Source organism: Vanessa cardui, chromosome 26 (genome assembly GCF_905220365.1).
Source record: "Vanessa cardui chromosome 26, ilVanCard2.1, whole genome shotgun sequence".
Lineage (NCBI taxonomy): Eukaryota > Metazoa > Arthropoda > Insecta > Lepidoptera > Nymphalidae > Vanessa > Vanessa cardui.
Window position 1 is genome coordinate 1,802,402 of NC_061148.1, and position 12,964 is coordinate 1,815,365.

General features: G+C 32.3%; 2 protein-coding genes across 2 annotated transcripts in view; both read right to left on the bottom strand.

The window, feature by feature from the left end:
- Positions 1–627: 627 nt before the first annotated feature.
- Positions 628–1,539, bottom strand: LOC124540822 (spherulin-2A-like). The gene has a single exon (XM_047118542.1). It carries the CDS (start codon positions 1,516–1,518, stop codon positions 640–642), a length of 879 nt encoding a protein of 292 aa, XP_046974498.1. The 5' UTR covers positions 1,519–1,539; the 3' UTR covers positions 628–639.
- A 6,717-nt stretch (positions 1,540–8,256) lies between these two features.
- LOC124540799 (homeobox protein six1a-like) overlaps positions 8,257–12,964 on the bottom strand; it is a 43,526-nt gene continuing 38,818 nt past the window's right edge. Inside the window, exon 7 of the mRNA XM_047118517.1 lies at positions 8,257–9,332. Within this exon, the coding sequence (XP_046974473.1) occupies positions 9,194–9,332 (139 nt within the window). The 3' untranslated portion in view covers positions 8,257–9,193. The remainder of the gene's footprint in view (positions 9,333–12,964) is intronic.

Genomic DNA, 12,964 nt, shown 5'->3' on the forward strand with positions numbered 1-12,964 from the left:
GAATCATTAAACAGCGATATTTGTTATTATGTGATTTGAAAAGTGAGTAAGCCAGTGTAACTGCAAGGGACATACCATCTTAGTTTCCAATGTGGCGTATTGTTGATTTGAGAATAAGGCAACATATCTTACAGTACTTACTATTGTCTATGGGCAGTGGTCCACTCACCAGAAGTCCATTAGTAGTATCATGAAAAAATAAATAAATTTTTTTACGACTAATTATTATTATGATACATTTCGCTTATTATACGGAAGCAATTATATCCACTGATTTTTTTTTCATATACATTTAGAAAAGCAGTTTTTATTCATTTATATTATACATGGAATGTGTGTGATTAAATAATAATGAATTATATTTTTTGTAAAATGAAGAAGTGAAGATGTAAAATTAATTAGAATTACGCTATAAATATATGATTTTATTTATATAGATGAAGTACCTAATATCTTTCCAACTCGTGTTATGTCAACTAAATCTTAAAATAAATCTTCAAAACACGAGTATAGAATAATTTGAAAGGTATACTATTATGCTTTTTTAAATATAAATGGTATAGTTTTTGTTGCTTTCTAAATTTGAATGATAAAATGAAATAAAATTTACAAGCGTTGATACATTTATTTATGACAAAATCAATACATTTTCAAGGGAGCTGTAAAGATAACCTCGCCGGTGGTCGCGTCCTTCACCAAGAGCTTGGGTTCAGTGAAGTGTACAACATCGATAACCTCCAAGGAATGCATCACCTTCTTCAATTCTCCAGCCGCCAAAAGAGCGTTGATGTCAACAGACCAGAAACGATGACCCTCGAACTTCTTATCGAAGTTCAAAGCGACGTTTCCAGTTAATCTGGTCTCGTAGTCCACTCGCACCATCGTGTGCACAGCCGTGGCGTACAGCTCCGCGACGACATCCTGCTCAGGTTTCAGGGTAATCTCAGTCGCGCCCCCAATGGTCATCGGTATGAACTTCTCCATATCCTCGAGTCCGTTTGAAATGAAGGAGAAGTCTCCAACTTCAGGCGCGTCCAAGTTTAATTTGTAATGAATGTTTCCAACCTCCAATTCGCCTTCCTTGCTCCATTTCGAGGCGACGGTGTTCTTTACTAATTGTTTCATGTCTATATTGAGAGTCAAAGGTTCAGTGTTTTTGTTGTGAATGTTTTTCGATTTGATCAGAACTTGCTTGGAGTTTGTTGACAAAATCGTTGCTTTTTTGGGCTCGAAGGACATTCTAGTGGGTTCCCAGACGAGTGTCTTGAACAAGTCCCCCCAGGGCGTGGGGCTGTTGAGGAACATGCTGTCGGGGTTCATTCCCATTTTGGTCATTGCTTTCTTCAAATTGTCTTCGGTGAGGCCGAAGGTGGCTTTGTCCTTTTCGCCAAGTATAGCCGTCGAGGTGCCGGTTATGTGGACATCTTTGACGTCATTGTTGGTGGCGGTGATTTCTACTTCTATCTTAGCGTAGATCGTCGGCAGTATGAAGAGTATGGGGAATAATTTTGAAACCATTTTGATGCTCCTTCAGTGAGATTATTTCTGAAAATGATAAAACTTCAATTAAAGAGCTGAAACCCAGAAATAATTGTTATCTATTGTGAGATGTATACGGATATAATCTCTTAATATTCGTTGTATATGATATTTTTTTGTAATAAGAGACTGTATTATTCCACGGTATTGTTAAAGAGTTATCGTTAGATTGAGATTGCGTAACAAGAACCCCTATGTATCCCATAATATATAAAAAAAATCTTTTACGTAAAAAAATATATGAATTCCTAAATACAATCTCTATTTCAACAACATTTATAAAAACTATAATCGATTGACTTAATCCTTAATTCAATCGATGAAAATTAATGAGCTGAGATGGCCCAGTGATTAGAACGCGTGTATCTCAACCGATGATTGCGGGTTCAAACCCAGGCAAGCACCACTATATATGTATATGTGCTTAAGTTGTATTTATAATTCATCTCGTGCTCGTGAATATGTTCCAATTAATGGAAGGGGAGGCCTTATCCCAACAGTGGGAAATTTACAGGCTGTAACTTTACTTTACTTTTTACTAATCCTTAATTAAAAAAAGAAATTTATTTACTTGATAAACATTAGCAAGGGTATTAGAAACAATATAGCAAATATAATTAATTAAATTATAAAAAATATTAATAAAATATTTCTTACCATATGTCGAGTGCTGTATCTGAAACACTTAGAATAACTATAATTAAACTGATCCAGAGTACGCTTAAATACAATTTCTTCTAATTTCAGTACAGTCGCATACAATATATGATGCAATTATTTGTATGCCTTCATATATTATAACTTATAAGCAGTCTGTAACATTTTTTTAAACGCCAAGAATGGTAAAAGTAACATTCAAACAGCCCTAGAAAAATGTCAAACATTTTGAATATGTACATTGATTACATTTTTTTATAAATAATATAAAGATTAATATACTGCATTGTTATTTATCCATGCAATGCATTGCCTTGCATGGGATTAAATTCTAATGCAAATATTTCTCATATTTAAAAGGATTTAAAGGATACAATATATTTTATAAGATAAAAAAATATTAAAAAATTAATATGAGACATAAATAAAGCATTTATACATTTTACCGCCATATTCCAGATTATATTTAAAACTAAGAATAGAACAAAAAAAATCATTCACATTTAATTAGTTTTTCATTTATTGCGAAAATTTCTAGATATTGTAATTACTCATTTCATCATTTATTTTTGGTCATAGTAATATTATTCTCGACTGTACTTTATTATTTTTGCAAGTTTGTAAAACCTGCGTCCTAAGCTAACATGTGTGACCTAGAAAACAAAAACAATTGTCAGCATAAGCCTAATTGATGCTATTTCCAGAAATGTTAATATTCAGAGTTTAAATCTATAAGTTAAAATTCATATAATACTAGTTAAATCTTGTGGTTTTACCCGGTTAAAGATGCTATTATATTAGATTAATGCTTGACCGAAAAATAAATGATTTTTTAACAATAATTTTATTTCCACAGTCATCGCTGTATTTTTCGAATTTACTTTCTTATGTTTTATTTTTTATTTATTTGAGCTGACATGGCCCAGTGGTTAGAACGCGTGCATCTTAACCGATGATTGCGGGTTCAAATCCAGGCAAGCACTTCTATGTACCACATTGGAACATCGTGGTTGAATATGTTCCAAACTCTCTCCTTAATGGAAGAGGAGGCCTTATCTCAGCAGTGGGAAATTTACAGTCTGTTACTTAACTTTACTTCTCAAACTTAGAGGAGGCCTTAGTTCAACAGTCGGACAAACACATACTTATTTGTATTGGTGGCCTGCAAGCGAAGTCACATTTAATTATGAAAAGTCCAGTTAGCCTGTATACCACGATTCACTACTCGCCACGATCAATTATTAAGCGCTATTTTGATTATAATCCCTTATCCCCTCCAGAGAAGGGCTCCGCAAGCCACGAGCGGAGCAACGCACGGGAGAGGGCGCGGACGTGCTGCGAAAGATCCCGTAGCCTCTCCGTTTTCCGTGCTGTGGCGGCCATCGCAGGGGGTTTTAGTGACTACAATCTCACATAACCCGGCCTCCCCCCCAGGAGTTCGGGTATCTATGAAGATTTACCCTGCGTCAAAAAAAAAATCCCTTATTCCTTTACAAGGACACATGATGATACAGTCGTATGATACACAATAAGCGCCTGGTGCCAGTAGTGTTCTGGAGATCATCCCTCCAGTCAAAAAAATAATTTTAAGAGGTAACCTATAGTTTATACTTGTATACTTGACTTTGTTTACGCGGCGTCTATAGTTGGCCACTTGAGACTTATTCCCCTTAGAGACATTGCCAAAAATTAAAAATACTTTGGGTTACCTGTCCTGTACGAAGCAACTGTATATAACTAAGGTTTATGTATTAATGCCCTAAGATCAGGCACGAAGCAATGCACATAGTCATCAGTGCGATGATCTATTGACGTTATTAACAAATTACCATCAAGTAATTCATTTCCATCATCATTTTACATCCACAATTCATCGTAATATAATATTGTTACCCAGTAAAATCCCCTGGATAATAGTAATGTCCTCGTTACCTAGTGATTAGATTCTAAGGCTGCAGATTTTGAGTCTGATGATAAGACCCAACTTGGGCTTTGACTTGAAACACACTTTCAGCTGTATTTATTTTAAAAGGTTTCAAATAAAACAACATTTTCAATAACACGCCTCTTTTTAAAAATACTTACATATAAATAACGAATTTATTTTATTTTAAATATACAAGACAAACATTTGTAATAAATAAATTATAAAAATGAACTTTATTGAGAAATTATTACAACAATATAACTTAAGTACCTACTTATATTATTAAATATAATCTTACATCTAACTAACCCATAAAAATCACAAATCCATAAAACATTTATAACGTAGTTACATTTAAACTGAAAATATAAAGCGAAAATGAAAAAGAAACCTTAACGGTGTATACAGAGTAGTCTCTATAAAGAAGTTATTTTAAACATCATATCAATTTGACACAATTTTATATTCATTTCAATAAAACTTGTAAAATATATTAACTATATTCAAATCTTTAATCTTAGCATGCAGGTCAAAGGTAAACAGAATTAGTGCGCACACGAACGCACTTTTAAAGGTAGTAGTAGTACTAATGCAACGAATAATCCTTGTATGGGACTCCGACTTTGTATGGGACTATCTAACTTCGAAGACCTAGTAAAAAAATATATTTAGGATGGATTATTAGGAAAACTTACCTTCTAAAAATGGTTCCAAAGTACAAATTTTGAGACTCGATGGTTTTCGATGTGCGTTGGCAGACAGGAGTCTTCTTTCAGGAGATTTTTTATCAAACTTAAGTATTCTTCTACTCTCGGGAGTAATTGTCAGAAGAAAAATAACTTATTATCATATATCCATCCTACGTATGCAATAATGATTACAATTAGCCATGAATAATTTAATCATTATTATTCCTTGTCTGGATTTCACTTTAAATAAATTCCATTATTTTTACTATACAAGTTGATGGGCAAATGGCTCACCTGATGATTAGTGATTACCACCGCCAGTAGGCACTGGCGCTGTAAGAAATATTAAACATTCTTTACATCGCCAATGTTCCACCAACCTTGGGAGCAGTGGTGTAGCGTGGTGGGTATGCAATGCATAATGAAATTATTGCATTGCATGTTTAGGAAAAAATCATACATATTCTAAATCATGTCCGCGATATGTTACGCACCGAAAACAAACCGCAAGTGAAACCTAGCTATTCTGGCAATTGAAAATGAGATACATTTAGATATTGACGATTTTAATCTATTATTTTTTAATTAATAGTATCTAAATTTTTTAATAATATTTTAAACATTGTAATCCTTAGGTCTCTTGAATATAATATTTAAAATTTTAAATAAGATTTAATTAAAAGAGGGGGCGGCAGATTTCCGGTCGGCCTCAGGCAGCGAAAAACCTCGCTACGTCACTGCTTGGGAGCTAAGGTGTTATGCCTTGTGCCTGTAGTACGAGCTCTCTCATCCTTCAAATCGCAACACAAACATACTATTTCTGTTCGGCGGTAGACCGTAGAATATATGACGAGAGGATGGTACCTACTCGAACGGGATTGAATAGAGCCCTACCGTCAACTACCAATAATATGATCGCTACAATTTAAAATAGGATATGCAATATACGAGTGTAACTATTGATATTATTTATTGATTAAATCTAAAAACTCGCTTCGGCTTCGCAGAGGTGCAATGCTGATACTAAATATACGACAGATTTTTTTCTTGTTTCTTTACTATATTACATACCTATGTATAATATACGAAAATCTTCCACTTGAATTACTCAACCTATTAAAAAAAAAACATTAAAATCCGTTTCGTAATTTTAAAAATCTAAGCATACATAGGAACAGACAGCGACTAAGCGACTTTGTTTTATATTGTGTAATAAAATAATGTTGATGATATAACAAACTATTTATAAGCCATTATTGATTTAGCTTTATTGAAGTGATAACTTCTTATGGGAGAGCCTAACGCTTCGTTACGTAATGCGTTACAGCGTCATGGTGTCTGACTTCTCTTTCTCTACGCATACTGCATCGGTAGACAGGCTTCTCCTATCTCACTCTAAGGCCCAGCGCTAACCTCATTTCGGACAGAGTAAGCTATCACTTATATCGGGCGATCTGAGACGCACACGTTTTTACACACTCTGGCAGAGGGTTTATTAAAAATAAAACGATTTATTTTGCTTACTTATAGTAGTAGTAGTAGTAGTACCTCGACTTACCTAAAAGGCGCCATCTCCATACATTATCCGTAGCAAGGTTATTTTTCTGAATAACATCATTATATTTGACTATTATAATAAAGTAATTGTTTTTACCAATCATCTTCCCTCTCTTTTCTTCAATATATGGTTAGTTGGTGAATCGCCTAGTTGCTAGTAGCGTACTACCTCCAAAATATTTACAGAGATTTTGGGGTACCTCATCAATGGTTTCAAGATATGACCATAATTGGCAAGGTCCGAATTTTTAGCTCCTCCTTTTATTAGTGCTGTGTGTGTAATATGAAATAATATCATCCTCATCTTTGAGAGATCTGTAGTGATATATCGGTTGCTACTGTTTCTATTATATACTTTTTGCTATTTGGTATCAAATAATTAGAATAATGGTGAAAGAACAATCAGTATTATAGATCTATGCAGTAGTTTTTTTTACTAAAATAATCTACAATAAAAATCACAATTGAGCAAATTTTTATTACTATATTTATATTCAGAAGAATTATTATTAAAAAAATGTTGAATTAAGATTTTCAAATCAATGTAAGAAACGCTAATTTTATTTCAATTTATTTTATTAACGAAAAATCAATTATATTACCTATACACATAGTATGTTATGATATATATAAATAGTCATAAATTACTCAACTTACATATATATGTAGACAAAGTCATGAGAGTTTATTATTAACTCATTATATTTACACTTAGAAAAACATTTAAAAGAAATAATAAATAAAAGAAAAATGTGATCTTTTTAAATATTGGAATTATTGAACGCACACACAAGTTGACTTGAGCGATGTCCAATCCTTAAGCTACGACCACACCTGTTAACATAGATAAAAGTGGAAGTTATACCAGCGAAATATAACATATAAACAGCACTGTTGTTAATAGCTGATCTAGTAAGTAGTAGTCCCAGTGATGGTGATAGTAGTGTGGCATCCAAAAATACTAAATTATAACTGCTAGATGAGCTGATACGATGTGTACAATATCTTACATGGTATTCAAGTATTAATAACACAATTGTATAACACAAATGTAATCGATGTGGAAAGTCGCAGATTCGATTCTGGCACCTGTGTTATCGTTGTCCCCATGCCTCGTAGAAGATTTAAACTTAATTGAAGGGGTAATTGGAATATTAGTAACTCCTTATAGGTAGGCATTGCTAATATGCTTTTTAAAAAGTAACTTTGCATAAAACATGCCTGCTGTCAAAAGATTTTTGTTTCTATGTTATCTAAAATAGGCATGCCAATGGGTAGTTTTCAACTTTTACACGTGCCATTAAGGTATTAATATTCTCAAAGCTATCCTTAACACATGTGACCATTAAACACGTATCGAAAAATAATATTGAGTAGGCTTTAAATACTGATCTATTTTTTTAATTTGATAGCTTGACTTATAAATTCGCATCCTTATGACTTACTAGTCATTTGCAGACAGTGACAATGTAAAAAATATTAACTACCCCTGAAATCACCAGTATACCGCCATTTTTTGTAACTAAGATGCTATATCCCTTGTGTCTAGTTACACTGGCTCACTCACCCTTCAAACACATACAATAATATTAAGTCTTTGTGTTTGGCGATATAATATATGAGTGGTATCTGTAGAAACTAAGTAACTTTAAAATAATAACTTCAAATCGTCATAGCTACTCAAAGATATGGTCGTAGCTTAAGAACAAGCGTTGATTTCGCTCTACTTGTGGGTGTAATCAATAGAAACTAAGTAGCTTCAAAATAACAGCCTAAAATCGGCATAGCTACGCAAAGATGTGGCCGTAACCTAAGAACAAGCGTTACGTTCGCTCCACAAGTAGGTGTAATCGATCCCTTAAAATAAAAATGAAAATGCGTCATACATATAAATAAATTTGGCAGTTTATTTTACATTACAATAATATTATATATTGCTTAACATCTGAGTATTGTAAATTATTATAAATGAGTTAATTGAAGAATAAAAACTAAAAAATAACGATAGGAAGCCAATTTCTTAATCACAAATTCAGACTATTCTATGTCCTTGGTTCAAGAAAAATACATTTAATTACGTTTCATTTATTTTCATTTTAAATGAAACTTTATTTTTTCCGTTACAGTTTAAATTTATTTTTGTAATTTCATATTGATTAATAATATTTTCAGTAATTGTCAACCGAATAGGACAAGAAATTAATGAAAATCACATATTAAAACGATTCTAAATTTCACTAAGAATAAATAAAAATTTAATTACACTGTACTCTATATATGACAGAATTCAAATAGATTCCACACATTTTTTATAAACGAATTATGAAAACAATTTAATAGCTATTCTGTAAGAACTAGAAAGTCACCACGATCGCGAAATATCAGAATTATATTATAACATTTAAAAGACACGCATCGAAATCGCGTATCACAATTATACACGAGTGAGAAGTGAGTTCTTACGGAGTAACTGTTTTGTCAACAGTACCTTACAGTAATTCAATGTAAGATGATTCGATTATTACATTACAACTTTATTTTAGATCTGTGTCTTAATTATTGACGTGTTAAAATTAACTAATTTATGTATGTATTTTGTATTGTGCTGTCATTATGAACACTAGTATATATCAAATGTGTTAATCGGCTTTACAATGCTATATACAGTTGAGTCCTTTTCCAGACAGATATAAATAAAACAAAAACAAAATTGACACTTCAAACATGTTCTGTCAACGCTACCTCGCTTAGTGTTGAATGTAGAGTGTAATGTGTGTGTGTGTGGGTGTGTGTGTGTGTGTGTGCGCGGCTAGTAGCGTCGGGGTCACGAGTGATGATACTGCAGGTGTGCGAGCGGGTGTTCGTAGAGCGGGTAGAGCGGCGGAGCGTGCGCGGCGGCTGCGTGCGGCGCGTCGCTGTCGTCGTCCGTCGACGAGTCCAACTGCTTGTCACCCGCTCCGCCGCTGGGGACACCATAACACATATTACATACTATTTAGCGATACATATAATGTATTATCATATATTCTCCATCTATTATCTATACTAATAATGTAAATTCAATTTCAAAGTCAATTTGTCTGTTTGTTGTATTTTGTCTTTCACGGTCAAAAGAATGTCACTGACGAGTCACTGAACACAGAAATTTAATAAAATTTTGTATGCAGCAAACGAAAGGGCATATGTATACGTTTTCATACCTAACAACACACATCCAATCTATAAAAGACAGTAAAGCCACGGACAATTAAGTACTACATATGGATGTGACAAGCCTTACCTACATCCAAAATAAAACCTGTATTAGTATTTTTATAACTTGAGCTAAGTAAGAGCTAAGAAGACTCTTAGACACTGGCACTAGAAGGTATTGAGATGAATCTTTGCACAATGGCATCTACATTTTATCATTATGGATCTATAAATTATTTTAAAAGATATATTATTTTAAAGAGAATTTATAATTACGCTATGTGGAAATGAATTATAGTCTTGGTGACACGTGCATACAAAAAAAAAACAATAAAACATTTCATAGATATTTTTCTAGCATCTGTTCATTTGAGAGTTGACGACCTCTCGTAATAATAATTTAAGTATTACATTTAATTGTATCTGGTATTTTTGGGTATTTATAACTTGGCGAACTGATCCTTTAACAATACTTTAAGCGTGCCTTTATTCCTGACAAGAGAACAAATAGCAATAAACAACTTTGACCTTGAATTGGCGCGATATCATTGGTCGAGAGCTAGAATGGTCTATGATATTTTTTATCTATACTTACTTACTACTTTACTGAACTTTGTAAATAAAATTAAAGTAGTTAGGATATAAGCTTGAATTGACACGACTTCATTCGAGAGATAACAGTCGAGAGCTTGAATAATCTACGATATTTCTTATCTATGGTGATTAGATTATGAACTTTGGAATTAAAATTAAAGTAACTAAGGATATAAGTAGTTCGGTAGTTTATTATAGTGTTGTGTTAAAAATATTAAGATAACTATTAGTAGTGCAAAATATAGCTAAGCTATTAACAATAGGTATGGAATACGTAAATCTAAGTAGGTAATTAATATTTTTACAAACTTTGTCATGATAAAAACTATTTTTTGCTTCGGAAAATATTCTTAGGCTATAAGATTTTCTATTTCCCGTTAAAACAAATTGAAACCAAGTAAAACGAGACTCATCTATCATGTAAAAGACTTTATAAGATTTAAGTATTTACTGTATTTATTGAGTTGTGTTCGTTATTATTTCATAATGTAAGTTTTTACTGCACCACCATATTGCCGTCTTCCATACACATTATCCTTCTAAGCCAAAGGTTGTCTGGAAGAAATGGCTTATAAGCCATAACATCGCCTTTTGCTTGGCCAATTTTGTTTTAAAGAAAATATATTTTGTATCTTTATGTATATTTGGTGTGCAATAAAGAGTTCAATAAATAAATAAAAGACAGTCAATAGATTGCATATGAATGAAATGAAATAAAATTTTCGTTGTTTGAAATTTTCTTTAATTTTCGGTCGATCCACGATAAATATTGGTAAAATTAATAGCGAAGAAGCCCCAGCGGGTATCACGTTTCGGTCAATATAGACGGGTATAAAATGGGTAGTCGGGTTCGATCAGGCTGAAGCACAAAATGACGTATCTTCGCTGACAGGCCGCCCCTGAGGTAACTCGATACTACGGCTGCGAGCGGCCATTTTGTTTTATTTTGTTTTTTTTTTACCACCGCTAGACTTAGACTCGGATGTGAATAGACAAATACAATTTTTTGTTCGGTAGTTGGAACTTTTAAGTCTTTTTTTTTAATATTTTTAAATTGATAATGGCCTTCGTTAAAATTAATAAAGTTTCAGCAATTAATTTACTTATCAAAATATAAATCATTCTCTAATTCCTATTTTGAGTGGGTTGCTATAATTACATACAGAAATTTAACTAGATAGATAAAATACCATCGTTTCTGAATGTGGATTCTATCGAAAATGTACGGCAAGAATATGTATGTATTATACAAATATGTTCAAATTATTTTAATAAATAATACTGTAGGTTCAATATTGCTTATTACGTTTATATTAATGATTAAAATGTGTGGTCTTAGTATTTTGTTGATTTCTAGGCAGGTAATATATTAATTTAATTGTATTTTAATGGTGGTAAAGAGTAACTACAGATTTCTTGCCAGTTCCTCACAGTCGAATCTATTTTCCGAGGAGTTGTAGCGTTACATTTAATTAAACATTGACGATTCAAAAGTGCTGTTATGGATCTAATTATACAAAGAATATTTTGGTTTTTTATTAAAAAAAACTAAGATACTTTTTCATATTGTATATATGGAAGACGTAGATATATTTTACTATTATAAACTCATCCAAACACAACTACCCCCCCACCCTTCCAAAAGACTAAGCGACTTGCATTAGTATGATATATCTTGTAATCACTAATGACAAAGTTAAATTATTATTTTTCTAACATTTTTTTTTTATTCTTTATTTTATTTTTCTAACATTTACAGAGTTATATATGTACCTATGTATCGGGTTTTTATTTTTATCTGTTGCATAGTTGACACAGTATTAGTAATCAAATTGACAAAAAAAGTTAATTTTCCTTTGATATATTATATACAATATCAAAATAAACTTTATTCTAACTAAGTGAAGCTACCACCGGTTCGGAAAGTAGTTTCTACCGTGAAGAACCGGCAAGAAACTCAGCAGTTAATCTTTTTCAAAATTTACAATAATGGATAGCATACTAGAAGGCTATATTAGAATAGGCTATATGTTCAGAACTCTATATTAATTATTATTATTATGCATTTAGTGTAATTTATAACTAAAGTACTAATCACGAGTGACAGTTATACAGAGTGCTCTCGTATCAAATATAACAGTACAAATTCACGCTATAAAACTGGTTATCTGGTGACAAAATTAACTATGACATTAAAATAGAATTCAGTCTGTCTGTCTAGCGAGATCATAAAGAATAACTATGTCAACGGACAGGGATGTACTTTGTGTTATATTACCTAAAATGGTATTTTAACAATATATACAACCTTTGATATTTGACAAACTCTGTGGTCGAGTAGTGTATATGATTTTCATTCATGATAACGCCAATCCAAGGTTTGGTTTCCCGAGTCGATGTAGAAAAAATTCATTACTTTTCTATGTTTTCTTGGGTGTTTTTGTGGCACGGTCGTGCTTCAGTTACTTACATTGGGATCAGAGTAATGTATGTTGTCCAATATTTATTTATTATTATTTACTTGAACAAACGTCTTATAAGATAAGCCCAAGAATAGAATGAGTGATACTTAACTAAAGTTTACAAATAATAATAATGAACTTTTAGAAGTTCGGAGGATTGGATATTATTGTATCTTACAACCGACTATGATTATTGGTAAGAAATCATATCCCAATATACTTAGATATAGAAGTAGGCTTTACAAGCACCTTTGAATCGTCATTTAATAACTACATATATAAAGTGAAGCTAACATCGGTTTGCAATGTAGATTCTACTGAGAAGAACCGGCAAGAAACATAGCTAC

Coding starts and splice junctions, on each gene's coding strand:
- LOC124540822 (XM_047118542.1), bottom strand. CDS start 1,518: ATGGTTTCAAAATTATTCCCCATACTCTTCATACTGCCGACGATCTAC.